Source organism: Rhodnius prolixus, unplaced genomic scaffold (assembly GCF_049639745.1).
Source record: "Rhodnius prolixus isolate KJV_2025 unplaced genomic scaffold, Rpr scaffold_6, whole genome shotgun sequence".
NCBI classification, from domain to species: Eukaryota; Metazoa; Arthropoda; class Insecta; order Hemiptera; family Reduviidae; genus Rhodnius; species Rhodnius prolixus.
In genome coordinates this window covers 7,287,082-7,309,427 of record NW_027411634.1, presented here as the reverse complement: position 1 = coordinate 7,309,427, position 22,346 = coordinate 7,287,082, and the positions used below count along the sequence as shown (strand labels likewise).

At 30.1% G+C, this 22,346-nt stretch overlaps 1 protein-coding gene and 1 long non-coding RNA gene across 3 annotated transcripts; one reads left to right on the top strand and one right to left on the bottom strand.

Moving 5' to 3' along the window:
• Positions 1-2,970: 2,970 nt before the first annotated feature.
• LOC141460380 (uncharacterized) lies at positions 2,971-8,744 on the bottom strand. Its single transcript, XR_012461926.1, has 3 exons — positions 8,398-8,744; positions 4,008-4,213; positions 2,971-3,635 (listed from the first exon to the last, which is right to left on the bottom strand). It is a non-coding gene; the product is annotated as an uncharacterized lncRNA (long non-coding RNA).
• Positions 8,745-8,915: 171 nt separating this feature from the next.
• On the top strand, positions 8,916-21,119 carry LOC141460379 (uncharacterized). 2 transcript variants are annotated; one of them, XM_074140315.1, is made up of 4 exons: positions 8,916-9,721; positions 11,769-11,914; positions 13,791-13,884; positions 14,005-21,119. In XM_074140315.1, exons 1-3 carry the CDS (start codon positions 9,287-9,289, stop codon positions 13,867-13,869), a joined length of 660 nt encoding a protein of 219 aa, XP_073996416.1. In that variant the 5' UTR covers positions 8,916-9,286; the 3' UTR covers positions 13,870-13,884; positions 14,005-21,119. The 2 variants fall into 2 exon arrangements, with proteins under 2 accessions (XP_073996416.1, XP_073996414.1); XM_074140313.1 differs by having other exon boundaries at positions 8,918-9,721; positions 11,733-11,914.
• The last annotated feature ends 1,227 nt before the right edge of the window (positions 21,120-22,346 follow it).

The window sequence follows — 22,346 nt, the reverse complement described above, 5'->3', positions numbered from 1 at the left end:
TGGATTATTCGCAAACCACTTTCTAAAAAACATTTTTCGGACTCACTGTATATCAAAATATGTATTATTGGCCAGACTCGATATCAAATAAAAAACCAATAAATAAATAAAAAAAAAAAATTGAATATTTGCTAAATGAATGGAATTAACCTTAAGGAAAGCAATGGTGAAGTCCAGCGATAAAGTGGACACCTTACTAGGTTAGATCAATGGATCTATTAGTCATTCCAAACAGCAGTAAAACTTGCCATCACCGTAAATTATTAAAGTAATTATGGTGCAGGTAATCTATGACTCATCTTATTCCCCAGGCCATTTAGCCTGTTAATTTGTTCTACTTCTATTACTTAAAAATATTGTTAATGGAATTCCAGATTATGTTACCACTAAATCAGATATTATCAAACAGAATTATTTACAATTATCAATTGTCAGTAGATAAACTTCTTCAGTCAATTGAAGCTCCTTTGCTCTTTTTCATTTAAAACTTAGAGCAATTTCTGTTAACGCGCAGATTTTTCCATTTTGTGCCTTTACCTCAAGTAGGTATATAATTTTAGGTGGCTAGTTATGAAAACTGTCTGTGTTTGGGAAATTGATTGTGGATTCGCTAATCTCAAATGCACATATCAACCGTATTTCTGCAGGCCAGTGTATATTGTATGAGCGTTTGGAAGTGTCAGAGAAAGTATTGCTTAACTGCGATACCCGCAGGGATGTCAGTTCTTTAAAAAAGTTCGTTCCTCCTACGCCGACTCTTCGTCTAGCCTAATTATAACACTTATGTACTTGGAACCAACTTTTGTTGTATATGTTTTTGCCTTCGTACTTTAAATTTCATTTATTTATTTCTTAATATTTTTTAACTAGAAATGTAGAACGTGTAAAGTACCTGCGAGATTAAATGAAGGTTTTAATTCCTAAAATTTGCTCAATTCAAGTGTTTGTAACCTTGCATGTCTTTTAGTGTATTAAGAAACCTAAAAAAGGAAAATCATTTTTAATTATTCCAATCAAAATAGTACCTTTACCCCTTTAGTATCTTTATTCATCACAAACCCTCCAACGACCTGCGATTTGTAAATGTTCACCTGCTTGGCAATTTGTCTCATGAACTACTCAACCTGTACTTATAACCTAACCCGCAAGCAAAATCTGTATCGTAAGAGAATTCCAGAAAATTCAAATGTTAACTTAAATTACAGATCTGTATGGAATGGGCTTTTTCAGAGTTAAAAAGAATGATATAAAGAGCCGTCAGCGAGAAAATTGCAAGAAGTTGAAAAAAATTAGATTTAGTTTAAGTAGCACTTTCTGATGTTCGGAATATAGGCCAAAACTATGTTGTCAGGTTTCATAATATACTGTACGAAATATAATTGAAGAGTGGTGACAATGACACACACACAAATATCTAGATTTTTTTTTTTTAAATAGAGAGTACCATTGGAAAAATAGTTTTCTGTTTCTAAACACTTATTTAAAATTCTGCATTTCCTCCTAAAAAACAAAGTTAGGAATAGCGTAAAAAAATGTTTAGTTACAGGGAATCCCAAAATTCTCGCCGTATTTGTTTTTACCTCGGAATCATTTGAAATAGAATCTTTGATTCAAATCCTCTTTTAAAAATTATTATTGCGGGGTTCAAGTTTATTTCTAAGTGCTTTCTTATTGAAAGAAGTTACCTCTTATAATGACAAGAAACTTGATTATATAAAATTTTATTTTATTATTTGTTTTCTTCTATTAGCCAAGGTCTAACGTATTCAGGTCAACGCTAATTTTCATGATAGCATGCAACATCTAATTTTCCTCCTTGCCCTGTACAAGGTCAACAGAAGTAATACTAACAGCAGGGGAGAACCTTAGAGTGCCATATAGTTCTCTTTAGCACTTAAAAGGGTAAAGAGGATGATAATGTGTGTTAGTATGCTAGAAGTTCTTAAGGGCTAGATAATAGCGAGAGATTATTCTATCACTAAGGAACTGGTGGAACTATTGATAACAGATAGGAAACAGATTTGCATATTCTGGGCTAAATCAAGCAACTTCAAAGCTGTGCTACACTCTTGGTGGGACCTAAGGTCCTAAGTCTTCACATATATAAAATCAGCTACAATATTGTGGACGAATAAATAAATGACTTGTTTTGAATATTGCCGCGAGTTTCTGTTACTCTCATTATTACTTGCGTAATTAACTTAGTAGAAAATTACATAAAATTCAGAAAAAAAACAGTCGCACTTCAAGTAGACTGGTATTCTTCCAACTAGTGATTTTTAATGAGACAATTTTGATTTCTTAAAAATTATACAGTTGTTAGAACCGTATAATACATTACATTGACGTGGCTCATTAGATGTAAGCTCAATCCCAGCACTACTCCAGAGAACTACCACATAATGAACTTTTGTGGGAAAATGCAATTGATTTGTAGGAAATCAAATTTTGGACGTAAACAATAGGAGTCAGTTTCCAAAAACAGAAACATCCTTCCAATAAGGTAGCTTTTTCTATTGACTGTTTTTGACCAAATTGTTTCATCACCTGATGGCATCTAAAGAAATATTCATCCTGGACTTTTGAGTTCGTTAGGTTGTCGATGCAATCAAAGTGCTAGTTAGAAAGGTAGTTGCTGTTTCATTCAGGGGGTATCTCACAGATTTTTGGTTGGATTCTGAGTTGGGCTTTCAGTGCTTTCACATCACTACCAAGTGGGACTCATACCTTTTCTTTTTTGTGAGGAGAATCATACTACTCCCGGTTTTCTCTGACTGTTTGGGATGTGAAAATCATATCAGGTTTAAGGTCTCTGGTCAGATAGCTGAGATGAAGAACTTCTGGTGTAGAAGTCCTCCCATAATGGTTACGATTATTGTTTGGATTGGAAATTATTAAGCATTGAGCTTCCAGATATCTTTTCAATTATATTTTATTAAATAATGAATAGAAAACCAGTGTTCATAAAAGCAATTCGCCATATTAAATGATTCTGTACACTAAGATTGTAGTCTTGAGAAACCAATTTAAGTGTAAGGAAAGCTGGAACTTGTCTTTAGTACTACCAATGTATTTTCTTTATGTAGAGTTATACATTATACAGAACTATACATTCCACTTTATACATTCTCTCTTATATGAGTGAGACAGATACAAAAATGTGGAAATTATATTACCAATAAAATTGAACTGAAAGAGAATAATTTTTTCATTTTTATTTGTTTACAACGTTTGAAAAGTTTCGATTTTCGAACGGTTCACATGTTATCATGGAGGGAGAGGTATACCGAGCCACCCATCAGATAGTGAGTGACCTGTTTCCTATACAAAGCAATGAAAAATGACACTTTCTGTTTTAGAAACAAAACAAAAAAATCTATCTAAATGTGTACTCTTAGTTTTTAGAAACGTAAATCAACAGAACGGAACAAATAAATATCTAAATGTGGATAGACTTATATTGTTAAAAAAAACATGTCAGCAAAATATTGATAACAATCTTTATTTCATATTTTGTTTCCGTATAAATTTTCATCTCATTTTAATCCTACAACGATCTTAATTTTTGCAATTTATCAAACCAATGTTACTCTTTATCACCGCTCGAACGAAAGTATGCATGGTGACCATATATTCTAAACACAAAACATATATAATATTTTATATATATATACTTGTTAATTATATATATTAGTACAGTGAATTCCCAATCATTGATCCATCGAGAAACACGTTTCACAAAAATCATGAAAAATTCAAATTGTGAGTTAGGGATTTTGACTGCTTCTTATAGATATAAGAATATCTTGAATGCTTCTTATATAAGAATATTGTTCATCTTTTTTTGATACCTAATTCATTTAGGCAAAGGGAAAAAAAGATTATTCCAATTCAGTCATAAGTGCCAAACTTTCGACCTAGAAACTAGGTTGTCTTTAGGGCTGTGGAATATACGAGTATTTTACAGGAGCAGATTAAAATGTATTGATTATTTAAAAAATATTTACCTCATTATTATTAACAAATGTAATTTGTTTAATTATTGTGGTTGTTAATCTTAAAGGTTGGTATGTCTTCTGTCCTGACTGTTTAGCTACTTAGTGTGGTGTGTGATACGACATTTCATGGAAATGGGAGGAGTCATAGGTTGTACAGAAATGGCACCTTAGAGAGTACTGACCTCCCTTCGAGAAGTTCTCTTACTAGGATTTTCCTGGAAAAATATTTCAATATAAAAATTATAGATTATAGAAAAAAAGAAGAAGCTAATCAGTGAATTTCCAATCATTGATCCATCGAGAAAATCGTTTTACAAAAAATAATTAAAAATCCAAATTGTTAGTTCTGGTTTAGGGATTTTGACTGCTAAGTATTATTCGAAATTTATATTTACTTGATGAAACCTAAAGTTTAATCAATATTTTCGTTTTAGGATATTTTGCTCATATAGACACACAAATTACTGCTTTCCAATCACAAAATTCAATAACTATGAAGACCGTGAAGACGAGATTCTTTTAATATCGGGCAATCACTAACGAATGCTACCACACTTATATAATATTAATGAGGATTAAAGAGAGGTTGAAATTTTGTAATAGAAAATGAACAGCTTGACTGAGTGTTTTTTTAAAGTCTTTGATCCTTGATGATATTTATTAAACATACAAAGTTTGCAGAAAACCTTCGCAAATTAACATAAGAGCAACTCGTGAGTGCTCGACTAAAAACAAATACTATATATCATTGGAGAAACTATTGGCAAAACCAATTACTATTGAAACAGTGCCAATCATGAATACTACATTACCTGCCTCTCCTCCTCCTACCGTCAGCTCTATTTCAGCATAGAAAAAGTTTGGATTACTAATTTTTTTCCCCCATCCAGACTGCCAATGATAACCTGTTGATTTTATATTCACCTATCAACAAGTGTCACGGAAGTAACGCATTTTGTGTTTTCTAGAAATGGCAACCTCATGTGAAAGTTTCAGTTGTATCATGGACGTTTTGAGTTTGACTAAAAATTATTTTGTTTTGTGTACATATAGTTTCATTATTTTATTTTTCAATATTTTTAGGTATTTATTGATTTTCTTTTCTTTTTTTTACAAAAACATTCCATTAGAAACGGGTTAAACTAGAATATAGTACTAGAATATAATTTTAAAATCAAACTCGTTTTGACAGACTCTTTGTAAATCAAAGGCTGGATTATTCCTTGATATCACAATGATTTGGAATGAGAAAATCTGGGTGAACACTGCCATGTCTCTTGCCATAGTCCAATTAATTAAATTTTCTTTAAAATCCTAATTTGCGCAAAAAAAAAGATAAAAGACTTCAATGTTGAACATGTTCTCTTTAATTAAACAAATTTCGAAAAACAAATTAAAAACTTTTTTAAAAAAAATCTGTTCAATAAAGAAGAGAGGTGTTTACGACAAAATCTTGAATTTTGTTTACAAATTTATTAGACTGAAACGGCATTTTAGAGAGGAGCCAACCACAAAATTATCCAGTAATGTTCTAAATAGAATTCTCCATGGGAAAGGCTCAAAATAAAAGTTAAAAAAGAATTTGTGAGCAGTAAGAATACTTAATCTAAAGAATATTTATTGTTAATGCCGTTTTTTAGAAAAATATCTAAACACTATAAAATCTTTTCAGTAAAGTGGTGCATCTGGATGCTGGATTTTGTTTAAATGATTATAGTCAGTTCTTTAACGGCCCCAAAGCGAAATATCAAATTTGAACTTTCTGCGATGATACTTCTTAAACTAAAAAAAAAAAAATTAATTTAGAACAACCGAGTTATTTATAAGTGAAGTATCGTTCATTCGTTAGCTAAACAGTATGGCCTGGAAGACGTGAATGTTCAAGAGAAGGGTCGAAGGGCTGTAAAGGTCTGCCAAACTAAAGGTCAAACCTAGTGCTAAACATTTATATTGTAATTTGTAAAAGTATATTCGTATATATCATCTGCTAACATATTAAAATACACTAATTAACCTATTTAATTGTAAACTTTAGTGCAGAAATATTTCATAAAAGCTATTTAATCATATGTACTTCTAAATGTTTACGCTGTTCAACCTTTTTAATATAAATTAGATGAACTTGCTACATCACTAATTGATTATAATAGGATATCAGAGAATTTACTGGGTTTGAGAAACATTTTATCACATGAATAAGAGCAAAATACATCATGAACTTCCAAATCTCTAAATACTGCGATTGAATATTTACGAGTAGGTGGACAATCCACCAGCAATGTACAAAAGGAGTACTAACGTTTGTAAAAGAACAAATGCTTATCATCTTAAGATTCAAGCCATCTAAAGAAAATGGAAGATACGCCTTTAGAAGTGTATAGGAGACCTATAGGGAGGTTAGAATGAAGAAGTGAGAGGAGGCTTACCGCAAACTTTCGATTGATTGGCACTAAGTAGAAAGCTTTTGAAGAGTGCCTACACCGTCTAGGCGGCACAAGAGATTACGATAATTATAATGATGTTAAAGGTAAAATAAAAAATTTTAATTACTGATAAATTTACTTCAGAAGATAAAAATGTACTCTGTAGTTTTATGTAGTCAATTAAAGAGTTAGAATAAAAACGCATTTGAATAGATTGGCATATAAGCAGATAAGATGAGTGTTTTAAGTTACAACATACTATCACTTAATAGGAATGAAAAAGTTTTTTAATCAGTACTCAAACTTTAAGAGAAGATAACTACATTAGATCTCTGATACTTCTAAGGAACTAGCCTATTATACTTCTGTTTGTAGCTTCGCCTTGAAATAACTTTTAATTTCAGAATTTCTTAAAAATTGGAACTTATTTTGAAAATCTAGTCGTTTTTTACTTTTCTTACCACTCACTGGAGGAAATTTTGCAATCATGCAGGTTTTTTGATTTAAGTTTTTACTGCCATTGTTATTAATAGTGCACTTTGTGCTGAAGCAACTTTCAAACTAAATTTTAAAAAACGTTTTCACCGGAATACCCTATGAGTGTACACTAAGTGTTTTGTAAAAACTGGACAGTGAGTGTGAGGAAGATAGAGTAAGAAATATGGTGGAGGATGATGATTTGGCATCACCTGGGCCTGGTTTCTCATAAAGTTGTTTCAATGATAGCTTCAATACTGCTGGAAGAATTGAAGATCAAGCGGGCCTTTAGGACCGCAAACTATTTGCATGAAGTTTATCTAAAATTGTTAAGCCAATCCGCTTTTAAAAGCAGCTAAAGGGCGAAACCTCTTCTCATTTCGGATAGACCATCTTTGCATCAATTACTTCCCTCAGGATATCCCTTCGGAACTATGATACCGGATGCATTCTCTTCCTAGGTCAATCACATCGAAGGTTTCAGACTAAACGATGCGCGATTTCCTAAACGGAGTTACTTCCTTCGTGAATGACAATTTCTTTCCCTATTACAAGTCTATATTTCTGTGTTCTGGATATTCTTAGCAAATTGAATTTCAGTGCTGTTCTTTCTCATGTTTTTGTAAGATATATTTTTTAGAATAAATACTCCACAAATCCAAATTTTTTGGTTCATTAAAAAGAACCTATATACCGCAAACTTTTTACTATTGTTGTCATTCTTAACTCATCAAAATAAATTACTATTTAGGTTAATATTAATCAATTGTGAAAGTTACAAGCCTATAACTTCTGGAGCTGCAATTTTTTGAAACCATCTACATTAAGTTAATATTTTGAGAACTTCAAACTAGTTCAATTCTTTAAATAAAACAAAAACAGTTTAAAGCCGTATCATTACCGAAAGTCTCCTTCAAGAAAGTTATCAACATAATTCAGGGAAAGAGAAACCAACAGTTCCAAGTCAAATTAATTATATCCAAACAATAAGGAATATCGCGTGATTTTTTACAAATATCGATTTGAGATTTAATCGTCGTTATGCCACGTTATATGCTTTTGAGTTGACGTGATTTTTATATTTCTTGAAGAAAACCTGTAATTTTTATGTGGCTTATTGTTAAATCTGCAGAATTGTTCCATGTATCTTTAAAACAAAAATTTACTGTAAATATTGAATTAATAGAATATTTGCTGAAAAATCAAAATGTATTGAAACATGATACTTCTTATCAATATCTTAAGATATTATCTCTTAATTTCCAAATTTTATTAAATATTTATATATTCCATTATAATTTCTTTTTCAAAAATTACCAATTAATGCAACCTCATAGTATTAAGAGAAAGAAAATCTAAGATAACGAAAGGTTGAAACTTTTATTTTTTTTTAATGATTAATGATGCCTAACAGGAATAAAATTTGCGTACCTAGTTTAAAAAAGTATTAATCTTTTAGTTATATAAAACTTTAATTTATAAAAATTTATAAATCTTACCTTTTAGTTATATAGAGAATTTATTGCTAAATAAATTAGCATTACAAGTGATTGATAAGCAGGCAGAAGTCCACCACCACCCAAGGAACAGGGGTATTTGTTGTTTTGTTCATACCCCCTAATGTACCGGGAAGATTTAGGTATGTTAACACTATAGTAGTGTAGATTGACAGTAAGAAACAATGTACGAAAAGTTCTACACGGACACTACCTAGCGGATACTTCCCCCAGCTAATAATTTTATATCACTAATTTGTACCACAGGCTGTCGTTGTGATCCAGAGTGTATAATTGCGCCAACACCGACTCCTTTTTTTGGTAATCTGCGCACCTGTATAGCGCCGTTGGATCGGTACATATTTTCTGTAGAGTACACGGTATTTTCAAAACTTATTTTAACATCTTATTATGATTAATAATTATAACAATTATTTAATAAATAAAATCTAATAAAAAATATTTTGAATCATTCAATCAAACTCCTTTATTTCTTAAACCTTCAAAATAATCATAAACACTAGCTAACCTTAGTGCTGAAGGCAGTGGCAACTTAATTTTGGTTATGGATGGATTAGATTAAAGCGAGTTTTCGTTTACTTCTCGATGTAAACAATTTTCATTTAATATTTAATCAGTGGATGCAAAACGCAATTCGATAATTTCATTTCCGTGAAGTTTCAGTAAGCCTTATTTCTTTGTTAGGAAAATATATTTTGAGAACTGGTTTTTCCTTGTTGAAGTTTGTGGTGTGTTGTGTCCTTGATTGGGTTATTTCCCAAAGTTAAGCCATACGGTGTATTCAGGAAAGCATCGCATTTTCAGAGAAGTAATTTTTATTTTTTGTACAAAAACAATTCCATTTTGATTCTTTAATAAATAGTAAAAGAGAATGCCTGCTAGTGGACCAGTTTATCAACCTACTACTGTTAGTTATGAACAACAAAATGAATGGTCAAGACCCGGTAGTTATCTTTCACAGACTGTAACCAGTGGGATTAGAAATCGTAGATGTATTCAGTGGGTTCTGCTCGCTTTTGCGCTATTTTGTTTTGGAGCAGGACTTGTTATTATGATAGAAGGAACTGTAGAATTTTCAGATAACATACAAACACAAATGGAAGATGAAAATGGTGAAAAAAGGCAAAAAGATTCCTCCTCAAGTCGACTATTTCTTACATGTGTTGGAGCTGTAATGGTTGTCACAGGCATTGCTGCGTTCATAGTGTATGCCAGAATTCTAATCAGAAGAAAAGAATGTCCTTGCTATCCGTCAAAAGAAGAACGATTAGCTATGCATCTGGATGCCCAAGGAGCAAATGGACAGGTAATTCTCTCTATTTGTAATTTATTTCCAATATTAGAGATACAAAAATCTTGAAAGATATTTTTCCAATGCTAAAATTTATGCAAATTTCTGTAGTTTACTGCTTACTGCTATTTTTTTTGATGAAAGAGGTATTTGTAACAATCAAAAATACGAAATAGTATGGTCTTAAATTATGAGGGTTAATTTCTCCGGCATTGGCCACCGGAAGTCTTGAAAAATATTGTACCTCTAAGTTTCGGATACATTAGTGACTTCTGAAACTTCTTTTTGCTTTAACATCAGCTGCCTTAATGCCTTAATTATTAGCACGAGGCAGTTGCTAGGATATTGTATGTACGTTAAATAATTGCTATTGTGAAAAATTTGCCCATTTTAAATATTTATTGCTTAAAACTAGTTCTTTGATATTTTTGCCAGTTTTGATCGTCTTACATCACTATATGCTAATCTGTAAATACAAAACATCAAGGGCTCTTGAATGGTGCCCGAAAGGTACACCAAAACGAGTTTTACATTACTTTCTCTGGTCATAGCTAAAGAACCTATCCCTTAAAAGATGCACGTTTGCGCATAATCTTCTGTGTTAACTATTACATCTATTGTTATGATGTATACAAAATCCTAAGCCGGTCAGAACTACCGCATCAAGCATCTAAGAAGGATTAAATCTTTTGCATTTGTACAGTTCGAGAAATTCCTGCTTAGGACATTCAGTCAAGGCCATAATTATCAACTTATATTCTGCGATAAAATTAATTTCAGATAGTTCTTGAACTTACTTATTAACTTATTTATTCATTTTTTATATTAATTATTAATTTGTATTTTGAGGAAGTCGAACATTTCTTGTTAAACTTTCTCAAATTGCACTAAACACATCATGTAAATCTGCACAGCATCACGCAAGTTATTTACCTTTTTCTGTTAATTTCTTCGTTATTTTATCTTTTTACTTTTACATTTTTATGCCTATATCCTTTCATTTTTCCCTTCCTAATACAATGGATATATTTAACTTCTTTCCTTCAAAGTTTGCTATAAATATTATTATACAACCTAAAATGATTTTTTCAATGTTCCGAATTATCATTATCCCGCAAAGAGATGTGTGTCTCTTGACACGCTGCTGTGTCAGCATCTGAATTAACAGCATTCATCTGAATTGTTGAGCTCGATGGATTATCGGAAATCGATAATGCTGATTATCGTGAGCTTTGGGTTGTCTAGGTTTGAGAGTAAGTCGATTCTTGCTTTTATAGGATTTATCAGAATCTAGGTTGGATCCGTTACTAAATACTGCAGTTTATCATTCCGAATTGCGCGGGTCGTTCCAGGCGTTAAACTACTTCTATATTATTTCATTTTCTTGCTGTTTGTACCGTTCCAAACTCAAATAAATATATTTTATATGTGCAACAATAAGTAGTAAATACGCATTTTAAAATAGGGGCACCGTTCTGATTAGCTAATCCCAGTGGAAGGTTAAGAAGACGTCCGTACATAACGGACTCATATCAGCTTATTTAAGAAGTTTCTGAGATAAAAGAAAAAACGCCCATTTATCATTGCTTAGGAAATGGATTTCAGATTCTTTTCCCGACCAGGTTGTCATTGGAAGAGCTAGGACTGTTTTCATTTAAGTTAATAGTCTGATTTTTCGGACTGCAGTGAATCATAGGTGTCTCCGGGTCTGTAATTTTTCTTAAGCTCGGTTGTTGTTTTTCATTGAAGTTGCTGCGTAAGCCCAGAGTGGCTTGGATAGCGAAGGGCTGTGTTCCTCATCAATAGTTAATATATTTAATGCTGCTTTTCTTTTATTTAATGTTTCTAGTTCCTGTGAATTAAGATAACAGCTTTTTTTGTTTATATTTTCTTATTATTTTTTGTTTTATTTTGTTTTTTATTATTTGGTCGTTACTTTTTGTTTAATACTATTTTTTTATTTGATCCCCAATTATAATTCCATTCCTGTATGCGCGGCTGCTTGCGTGGTGTGGTGCCGAAACAGATGAATCCTTCTACGGACCTGTTGGTGACTGCTCAGTATGGACCTGTCTCGGAGATTGCCTACCAACCGCCAGCTGGAGCTCCAGTTCATCACCACCATCAGGATGATACTGAAGAAACAAGACAACTTATGCCACCGACGTCGGGTTCTGTAACGCAACATCGGCATAGCGTCGCTGATGGGTAAGTTAAAAAAAAATACAATTGACGTAGATTGTTAAAGAATTAATCCTAATAAGAATTTATTGCTTGATTATCGATTTCTTTATTGTTTGATGTGTATAATTGTTTACATCCAAAAGTTATCTAGTTTTTTTTTTCATTAAAAAATACATTGTAAACTAAAACTTTTATTTAATTTTTTGTAATTTGTTCCCTGAATGGTTTGCAGTTTCCATTTTGTTAATAGTCATTCAATAGTAGATCTCACCAATCTGCGATTTAGCCCTTGGGACGAAAAAAGTATTGTCCATTACTTTACCCGACGCAAAGCGAAAACCCACCATTTTCTGTGCTGCATTTTTTATTTTCCGTTTTTTGTAAGCTTTTAAAAGTTCTATCAATTACTATATCATTCAGACTGGATGGAATGAGCTCTCTTATTCGCAATAAAGGAATGGTTATTTGCATAATGCATCTAATAATTGCACAAAACGGCACTGTGAATTTAATAAGGTATTATGTTGCCTACGAGCGGTTTTAATATCAAAATTACTCATGTCAATGTGAGCTGGATTCGGAGATCCTGTGTTTTAGATTGGTCACTTCCTAACTGACTTTCTATTTCACTTTCTAGAAATAGATAGCATTTTTATTTAATGCAAGAATATTGTTAGTACTCTGCGGAGACTGCTAGTATACTGATGAGGTGCGAGTAACATGTGAACTAGCCTGTAATGGAAAAAAGTAATATTATTTTTAAGAGGGTTTTACGTCGCAACTATCTAATTAGGGTGTCATGATTGGAGGTGACTAGCAAACGTACTTTCCATTAAATTATTCATATAAACCATTAAATAAAATACAAGTCCTGGACCAGGAATCGAACCCTGAATCACAATAATTCTTAGGTTTGCGGTTGTAACCTCTAATCGCTCAGCTTTTTGTCCAGTTTCTCGTAAATTCATAATTATGTTTTAATTAAAAACGTTGTCTCTTTGCATTATCTCAAGTTTCTACCGTGTCTTAGGAAATTTCAATTTTACTCTTTATGAATAATAAAAATTTTAATTTAACCAATCCTTTGAAAACTTTCAGGCCAAGCAGTATAGTTAGTGGACCTTTCAAACTTAAACATATTCTTATTGTCTTTATTTCTACAAAGTTTTTTTTTTTTTTTGCATTTTACCATTCATGACTGAAGTGGTTTATATTTGAAAGTTGAATATTTTGTTAACTGTTTTAAAAGTGTGACTGTTTAGTTTCCACTAAAATAAAAATAATTTCAAAAACATATTTTGGCACGAATATACCATTTCCCGATGACTTTTAATTGCCTATATATTGTTGGCAAATAAGTTTTTGATATGCATTGATATTCTCCGAAGCATTTTTTAGCTTCCACTGCCCTTTGCATTTTTACTAGCTTCTTTTTCACCTTCACAGCGAATATAATTGTACTTTGACAGCGGCAGTCATCTTCTTGACTTGAAAAGTTTACTTTATTTTAAATTTATCTACTTATATCTGAAAAAAACCGCTTAGTTACGCTAATGACACTTTACCTCACCAACTTTAAGGAACATGTTTGTTAGGTGCTCTTGTTGTATTTTCCTTGATTTTTTTTGCTCAGAAGCAATTTCCTATCATTAAACTCTTACCCAGTTTTTTCGTACGCCATAAACCTTCTTATGCCTTTCTTTAATTGATTATAATGTTTTTTAAATTATTTTTTAAGATTTTATTTCATTCCTTTTAATTAAATCTGTTCTCTATTTTTTAAGATCTTTAATTTTTTAAAAAAATTAAATTTATCATTTTTTTTATGGCATGATTGCACATATTAACTTATGTTTGCTTTACACTAACACAAAAATATTGTGAATGTCATCTCCTTCAGGAATGAAGAGAGCGAGAGGATGCTAGAATCAGATCCAAGGATTGTATTAAGGCCGTTGAGCCATAATGAGGATGTTTAATTTCCCATTTTATATGTAAGTTGGTATTAATTAATAATTTAATATCGAAATTGTAAACAAAAAAGTTGTTTTACAGATTTTAACCTTTAACTGCGCTTTCTACAGATTTTATTAGTTTTGCAAACATTATTTTAGATTAACAACATCAGCAGCTGACGATGCAAGTGCTTGGAAAATAGCACCTTTGGCCACAGCCGAACTGATAACTCCTTCATTGAGAACATCAGTACTATCATTGTCGTCATGTCTCGGTCTGACCAGTTCTTCTTCAACACCTTCATTTACATTGACGGCGTCAACATTATCTCTGCAAAGCTGTTAGATCTATTTTAAGTATCATTTTTTACTTTATGATTACACTGGATTGTGTAATGCTTGAATTTTATTTCCTAAAAAAAAAATAAAATAAAATACCAGAATACGAATTTCGTTACTGGTATATTTATTATTTTCTTTCATTCTTAATATTTTTTCTAATTATTATTAAAATTTGCATATATATATATATATATATATATATATATATATAAGCTAGTACTTTCAAACCAGCTCTTTGGATAGACTGTATCAAGATTATTAAAGAATAGTATCGAAGAAAAAACAAAAATTAAACCCTGCTTTTCATATACCTCCAATAACTATGCCCAAATAAATTTCTAGGTCCAAAGTTATTGCTAATGTTCTTACTCTTTTCTTTATGAAACTTTTTTTTTTCTTGTAATCAAAAATTTTCCGCTGTTTGTAACTTAAAAAAAAAAAAAATCCTACATATATTTTACCTTCTTAATCTTCGGCCCCATTTTGCTTATTTCTCGACAATCCAGAACTCTTGATGGTAAGTCATTGAATATAAGTTCCCAGTTCAAAGATAGGTCGGTTTCTTGAACATTTACCTCGCTTTTTTTTATTCATTTCTTAGTATTCCTGCTGTATTACATTTCGTAGTTCATCCACCTTGTAGAACCAATAATTTGGCTCAATAGAAACTCTTGAATGACCTCCGCAGAAGGCATTAATTCTAGCTTTAGATTTTGTTCCAATCATATTAGAGTTCCAGATTTTATCCGTTCTAGGCTTTCGTACTTCTATTCTTCTCAAAAATCTCATTTTCCTTGTCAGGATTTGAGAATGTTAATCTCGCAAGATTTTGCTAAAAAGGCCAAGGTAGTGAAGAAAAGCTATATACTACCTACCATCTTGATACTTATTTTATTATTATTATATACTATTATAATTGTTATTAATATTATTATGATTATTATTATTATTATTTTTTTTTTGCACACAACGGGAATTTGCTGACTTGCTTCAGTTTCTTAAGTAAAATGGAATGTTATAATTTCTAGTTCCATCTAAATTTAGTATAAGTAAAAGATTAAATAAAATGTTTAGAATATTTTTATTTTATTTCTTAACTCGTAAACTTTTTTTATTTACACGCTTCTAACCTATGTATTTCATTTGAATGCTAGTAAATGAGTAAGATTTAGTGTAAAAAATTAAGAGAAACGAAAAACTGTTGTAATTTAAAGGACTGAGCTAAACATTCAAATTTTTAAAGTAAAAAATTAATTTTTTTGATGCAATAAATTTTACAAATTTTGATAAATTTTCAGAGTTTTCTATCATAAAGAAAAAAAAATCTGTATTCGGTTTAAATGACAAGCATTAATGTTTAATGTCTTGTTTAGATGTATTTTAATTTTAAAGTGATCATATTGAGCTAGTAGTGGACCCCTTTTTACGTTGTTTTTCAATTTTTCTTAAAGAATGAAATTATTTTTTAATCATTTTAAAATTTATTCAAAATTAAAACATTTCGTCTACATTTTTTTTTCAAATACATTCACATGTTGCATATGTGCCAAGTATAAATATTAAACATTATTTAATGCAGGAATCGAAAATAATCGTGTACATATTTAAAGAAACTAATTTAAAACATATTTAAGAAACCAATTTGGGTACATTTAAAGTCATCTTAAATAGAATAAGTGACTGACTTTTTAGTCCAATAACAGCACTTCTAAAACTATTTAGATAATATTTTAATTTAGAAGGAGAATTTAGAAAAAATTAGATCATTTTTAATTAGACACTATAAATGTTTATTTGGATTCATTCAAAGTGTTAAATACATTAATTAAATTTTTAAGAAAAGCAGCTGAAAAATTAAGTGGTGACTCAACCTTAATTTTGCTTTTTAAAAAATAAAATAATGAATTTAAAGTATATACATGTACAGATACATAGATTTCAACACAATAGATATTTGAAAAAACAAAAAAATCACTAATAAGCAGTTTAGTTGATTAAATTTAAAGAAAAAATTCGTTGTTAAGTAAGAAGTAAAAACATTGTTCATATTAGTCTCTCGGCTACTTTTTGGAGAAATAATAATATGAACACTAACGTTGTAATATGAAATATCTAACAATAATATTGCATCATCTTTTTTATGTTTTGTATCTACAGTCTTGGTAATTTCAGTTACATTAATAGGATTAATGACATTCTTTTTTTTAAAAAAAAATTCTTTTGGTATTAGTTCAAAGGTTTTGCATTGCCAATTTGACTTCTAGAGTAGTCCCAATATCCGTGTTAAAATAGGTTTTTTTACTTGAACTGAAAAGCTCGGATTATTGGAAATTTAATTGTGTATATTAAGATTATCTTAGATTTTCACCGCCATACACGCTTGTTTTCCTTATTTCTGGCCAGTTTTGGACTGTCATGTATCAGATATGTGTTATTAGATGTTTAGTTTGGATTTCCGCTAATCAAAGTTCAATAATACTCTAAGCCAGCCGATGACACAATGTCTTTCGCACCGTCTACTCTTATAAATACAAAAGTGGTCAAAATTACTTAAAATAATAATCATGGAGCATAAAATGCTTGAAATATGCTTTTACATCTATCGAAGCATATGTTAAAAACGTTTGTGATTTTTTATATTCTATTTATTTATGCCAGTAACAAAATTCAAAAAAATTTTTAAATAAAACAATTTTTATTTAAAAACCCTCTTGGTAATTTTTGTGAGAACTTGGAGATTTTTACTGATGCTTTAAACAAATAATTTCTGAACAATATCTTGTGATCATTTTTTTTTCAATTTAAGTAATCTTATATTTTAGATCTCAGATAAAAAAAAGGTAGTGAGATGAAAAAAAAACCACCTCGTTCTTACCCTTACTCCTTACTACAGCAAGAGAAAGTGTTATAATCTATCAGATTTTTTATTTTGAATTTTTACAGGTAATATCGTTTTGATGCCCTCTGAGTCAGAAAACGTGTTTTTTTTTACATAATGGTTTCTCTGTATCTTAGTATGTGTGGATGTGATCCGTCGTCTTTAACTCTAAAAACGAAAATCGTAGGAAATTCAAATTTGAAATTTCGCTTGTATCCAGTAGTGGATGCCAAATAAGGTTTTGGTCAATAATAAGTTTTTCCTTTAGCTTTCGCCTTTTTAGTGCGCTAGTAGTTGTAATTACATATATTTGACTAGAGAGCTCCCTGCAAAGCTATGTCAACTTCATGTTATTGCCACTTTTAGCTTTTCCTTCTTAGGACATATATCTAAAATAAAAATTTGAAAAGAACTACAGTTTTCTTAATAACGACATCTTCCCCTCGATTTCACACTAAGATTTCACAGATTGCTTCAGTAGTTTTACAGTTTTTATCTAATGATTACATAAAATTGCAAGTACAAGTCATAGTTATCTGTAAAAGCTCCATAATTAGTATGTAAAGGGATGCTAGAAACCTCTACCAGAGTCTAAAGGTCAAAGATATTTGTAAACATTAGTTGTAGATATGTGGGTATGAATATTATCGAGATATTATCTCCTAGAAAACAGCTTTTCTTTTTCTTACATCTCATTTATTATCAAGGATATTAGTTCTAATATTTATTAGTAATAAGGATCAAACACTAGTGAATTAGGGAACAGTAAAAAAATGAAATAGTTTATGAAATATTTCTATTATTTGTACTGAATGTTAAGCTATAAAAACAAAACAAAAATCATTTTTATCTAGTAAATTCTTATTGTCTTACTCTTGCTAATTTCATTTTTTAAGGAATTACTAAAGTAATGTAAAAACTGATGCAATATCTGAAAATTTTTACTATAATTCGCTGATTGTCACTTATATCTGCTGCATTGATTACATTTTTTTTAATTAAAAAAGAAATATATTTAAAAAATCAACTAACGGGTATTTTCTTTAATAATTACATTATTAGAGATATGCAACATTTGTTTCCCCCGTTCTTTAAATAAAACAGTCAGTCTTTGGTCATTAAAATCCATTTATATTTCAAAAGACAAAAAGAATAGTCTAGCAGTAAGTAGTTAAATATATTAAAAAAAATTAGTACATTTTCACACTTAATATTCCTAACTAGATGAATTTTCTAAAAATAATTAAAATAAAAATTGCAAAATCAGGATGCGCATTAATCTGTTTTATTTTCACATCAGATAGTTGCTTTTAAAAGCTTATATCAGCACTTTTTTAATATAATACTTCAATAAATAATTAATTTCATTATTTGAACAAATAATGAAAAATAGTGAGTGAATTAAAATGTTCGTGCACAAAACTATTTAAAAAAAAGAAGTCATGTAGGTTGTATTTTAGAATTTTTCCATTTTTAATAACCGATTATTATAATAATAAGGTTGTGGCAAAAATTTATATACATTAACATTATATATATTTAATTTTTCAAAAATATATTTTAAGTAGTGGGTTGTGAAAAAAAATAAATCTTGAATCACTTGCAATATAAGGTTTCGAGAATGCTATTTCAGAGGGTTTGGAAAAGAAGTAATGTGTAATTGTGTCTTTTATTATTATTATTAATTTATTTTGTTTTGTAACAAACCAATTTTTATGTTTATTTTTAAAGATCATTGAGGTTTATTTTATCCAGCATTACCTGTTAAGAAAATAAACTCGTAAATAATTATATTGTAGTTCATCGCAAATTGATGTACTTGCTACGCATCAATTCGTGTTCGTGTGGTTTTTAAAATGTGTAAATTTTGACATGAAAGATGGTTGTGGTAGATTTTTATTTTATTTTTGTATTTATTTTATTTATTTTTATTTTCGGCTAATAAGGTTAAGGTAAAACATTTAATTTGTGTATTCTTTATAAAAAGCAAAAGATTTCTCATAATTTATCTAATAACTTTTTAGAACTTTGGTTATTTTTCTTAATACTTCTTATTTTTCTTATATTTAATAAGAAGATAATTTAAACTGTATTTTTTTAATAATTTTTTTTTCATTATTATTGCACTGAAATATTACGAAGGAGAGTCAAATGGAAACTATAAATAAATTGTGTCAATGCTTGTTCAAATTCTCTTCCAACAGTGAATAACGAACGATTCATGCAAGGAAGCTCTCATCTATTGATAAAGAATATATTTTTATACCTTAAATGTGCTCGTCATACATGATTGCTTATCTTCCCATGGAATGGACCATACTACGATACTTACTAATGGTATTATTTCGTTTAGCTGATAATATTATTTGGTGTAGCATTGATCAATTTTCTTAAAACACAGCAAAATATTTCCATAATTCTTTGTTAAATTTTAAATTTGAAGGTTTTTTAAAAAACCTTTCTTATTTTTTTAATATTTGTTTTCGATTCCTAAATAAATCTACTTCTGCAATCTTCTAAAAAAAATGCTCTCCTGTGTTTTGCTGATTTTGTCAAGAATGCATCCAATACAACCAAAAATTTATCGATTCATGTACTAATTTTAATCTCCTTTAGGTTACGTGGTCGTCGAGATGCGTGTGTTTGGGGGGTTATAGCAAAGATGAAAAAAGTAACATATCTTTCTCGTTCGTTCAGGGTCCTTAAATCTTTGAGCTTGCTCCGTGGGAATCGAATGTTTTTTCAGTCAATTTCACCCATCCTTACATTTTTTATTCGTGAGTTGATAGATATTTTTAGCGTAGCTAGTTTCTCACAGCTTCCATCTCTTTCCACGTTATAAGGTTTCACTCTGGAAACAACTAGATTTTATTGGTTTGTAAAATGTTGGTGTCTCCTCTTTGCCGAAACATCAAAGTCTGTGTCTTCTTAAGACCTAACAAGAATAATTTACCTATTGACTTTAAAAAAATTATAATAATCTATGTAGGGATTCACCAGTATCAAAAGAGGGATAAATTTAAAAATTTATCCACTTGTAAATACACTTTTAATTTTATATTGTCAATACTTCATGAGGGAAATTAAGTAAACAGCTTTAAATAATAAAATGCTTATATTAGCTAATAGAAACATGCATTGTTTATATTTAATTTTACATTAGTTATTAAGAATTTTATATTGTAACAATTAACTTATCAGTAAACGCATAAAAAAAGTATGTGCTCAATAGTACAAGTAATAATTATTTCAAAAATATCAATAAATCAGAAAATGCAGGTAATTCCTTTTTCAATACTTTAGGTCAAATGAACGAGTAAAGTGCAAAAAAAAAAATCTGTCGGACTACATCAACTTATTGAAGTACTTTAAAAATAATAATAAGTGTATATATGTACTGTCTTAAATATTGAATTAAATAATGTTTTTCAATGATTCAAAAGTTTAAGTTGTAACAAAATAATTTAAGATATCTTGTTATTTTTTTTATAGACTGTTCTTTATTTTATTTTTGTTTGATTACTACGCATGGTTTTTTATTTATTTTTATTAAAAAAGAAAATAATTGTTCCTTTTTTGTGCATTTATTATTAATAATGCTTATAGTTTAAATGATTGTAGTGGATTAATTTTTTTTAATAGTAAAAGAAAGGTATTACACAAATAATAAATCTCTATTTTAGTACCAGATTTATTGATCTATAAGCTTTCAATATATTTATTAAATGTACTTTTCAAATTAATATTAATAAATGTGTATATTGCGCAAGATTTTCTAATGACTGTGATTTTTAAAACAAAGAACATTTGTGTTTCATTTAAGAAAGAAAAATGAATATAGTTATTGTGTCAAAAATGATAGATACTTCTTTACATATAAACAAGTAATTTTTATTCAATTCATAAAATTCGTAATTGCAATACTATATATATATATAAAAAAATTTATGTTTTTAGGTCTACATGATTAATAAATCGTGGATATCTATTTACTGTATACCTTAATATGATGTAGGGACAAAAAATAAATTAATTGCTTTTAATCATAGAAAAATGTATTACATATTCCTAATTCCTCCTTAATATTGGGAAGCTTTTTCAACTGCAAATATTATGCAAATTTTTTTTATCTCCTAAGTTGTTTACTTGCCTATCACCACCCCGTAGGGCGGTTGCACAGTTACAGGTCATTTGTTCCTGATACAATAAGAAAATGTGCTTCATAAGTTGTTTAATTTTCAACTCTACCTGTAATGAGGTTTTTTGATTCAGACAAATGGGTCGCGGGCATGTAAATTATCCGTAAGAAATATTTTATACCGCACACGTATCTCAAGCGACTTTGTCTCTGATCAATAAAAGCTCCAGCATTTGATAGACAATTTTGGCAATTATTTGAAAAATATTTGCTGCTAATATAATGTAAAAGGTTTCTCAAAATAGAAATTAAAAGATCATCATCGGCTGTAAATCGTCAGATCAGCTTAAAACATGTGAAAAGATAGAACTGACTTGGTGCTATGTGTAGAATGGCTCCTAGATGAAGATTATTGGACAGAGGACTGAAAGCGAAAAAGACCTTGTGAAGCGATTCTATATTGTCTACGGGTAGCTCCAAGACAGAAGAAGAGATGGGTTACGGTGCTAATCAAAAATATTCCGCAAGCCTAAGTGAGTTACACTGTAAGCCTGAACTAATAACATTAATCTTTGGCTACTTGGAACATCGAACGGTGATTACTATTCTAGAGTAATTTCTAGGGTACCAAGACACCCCAATTCAATTCAAGACTATTGTGGGACTGCCTGGACGTTTTTAAGAGAACTGGAGGCCAAAAAAAGTGATACCTTCTGGATACGAAATCGATTCCATAACGTCATGCACGGAAAGGTTTATAGAATCCTGGCAATACTAAAACCTGCCAAGTAGGTAGGTGAAGCCTCTTGAAGTTGAGTCGAACGCTAAGTAGCCAATCCTAAGTTCATTTGCGCCTAAGCACCCGTCCGGGAGCTCACTTGGCTTGATATTCGGCCAGGTAACTTCGGAACTCCACATAGGTGCTTCCAACGGTATATACTACCTTTAACTTTCAAACTCAGATTAGTTAATAAAATAAGCTTTTACATTATAATGAATAGTTGTCAACAATAATTGCTCCTACTGGGGACTACAACATTATTAGCTTAGTTTCTTGAAGATATTAGAATGTATTTTAGTGATCCAAATCGTTAATTGGTCATGGAAATATTCTTATATGATTTTCTAGTGCTATATCAAACA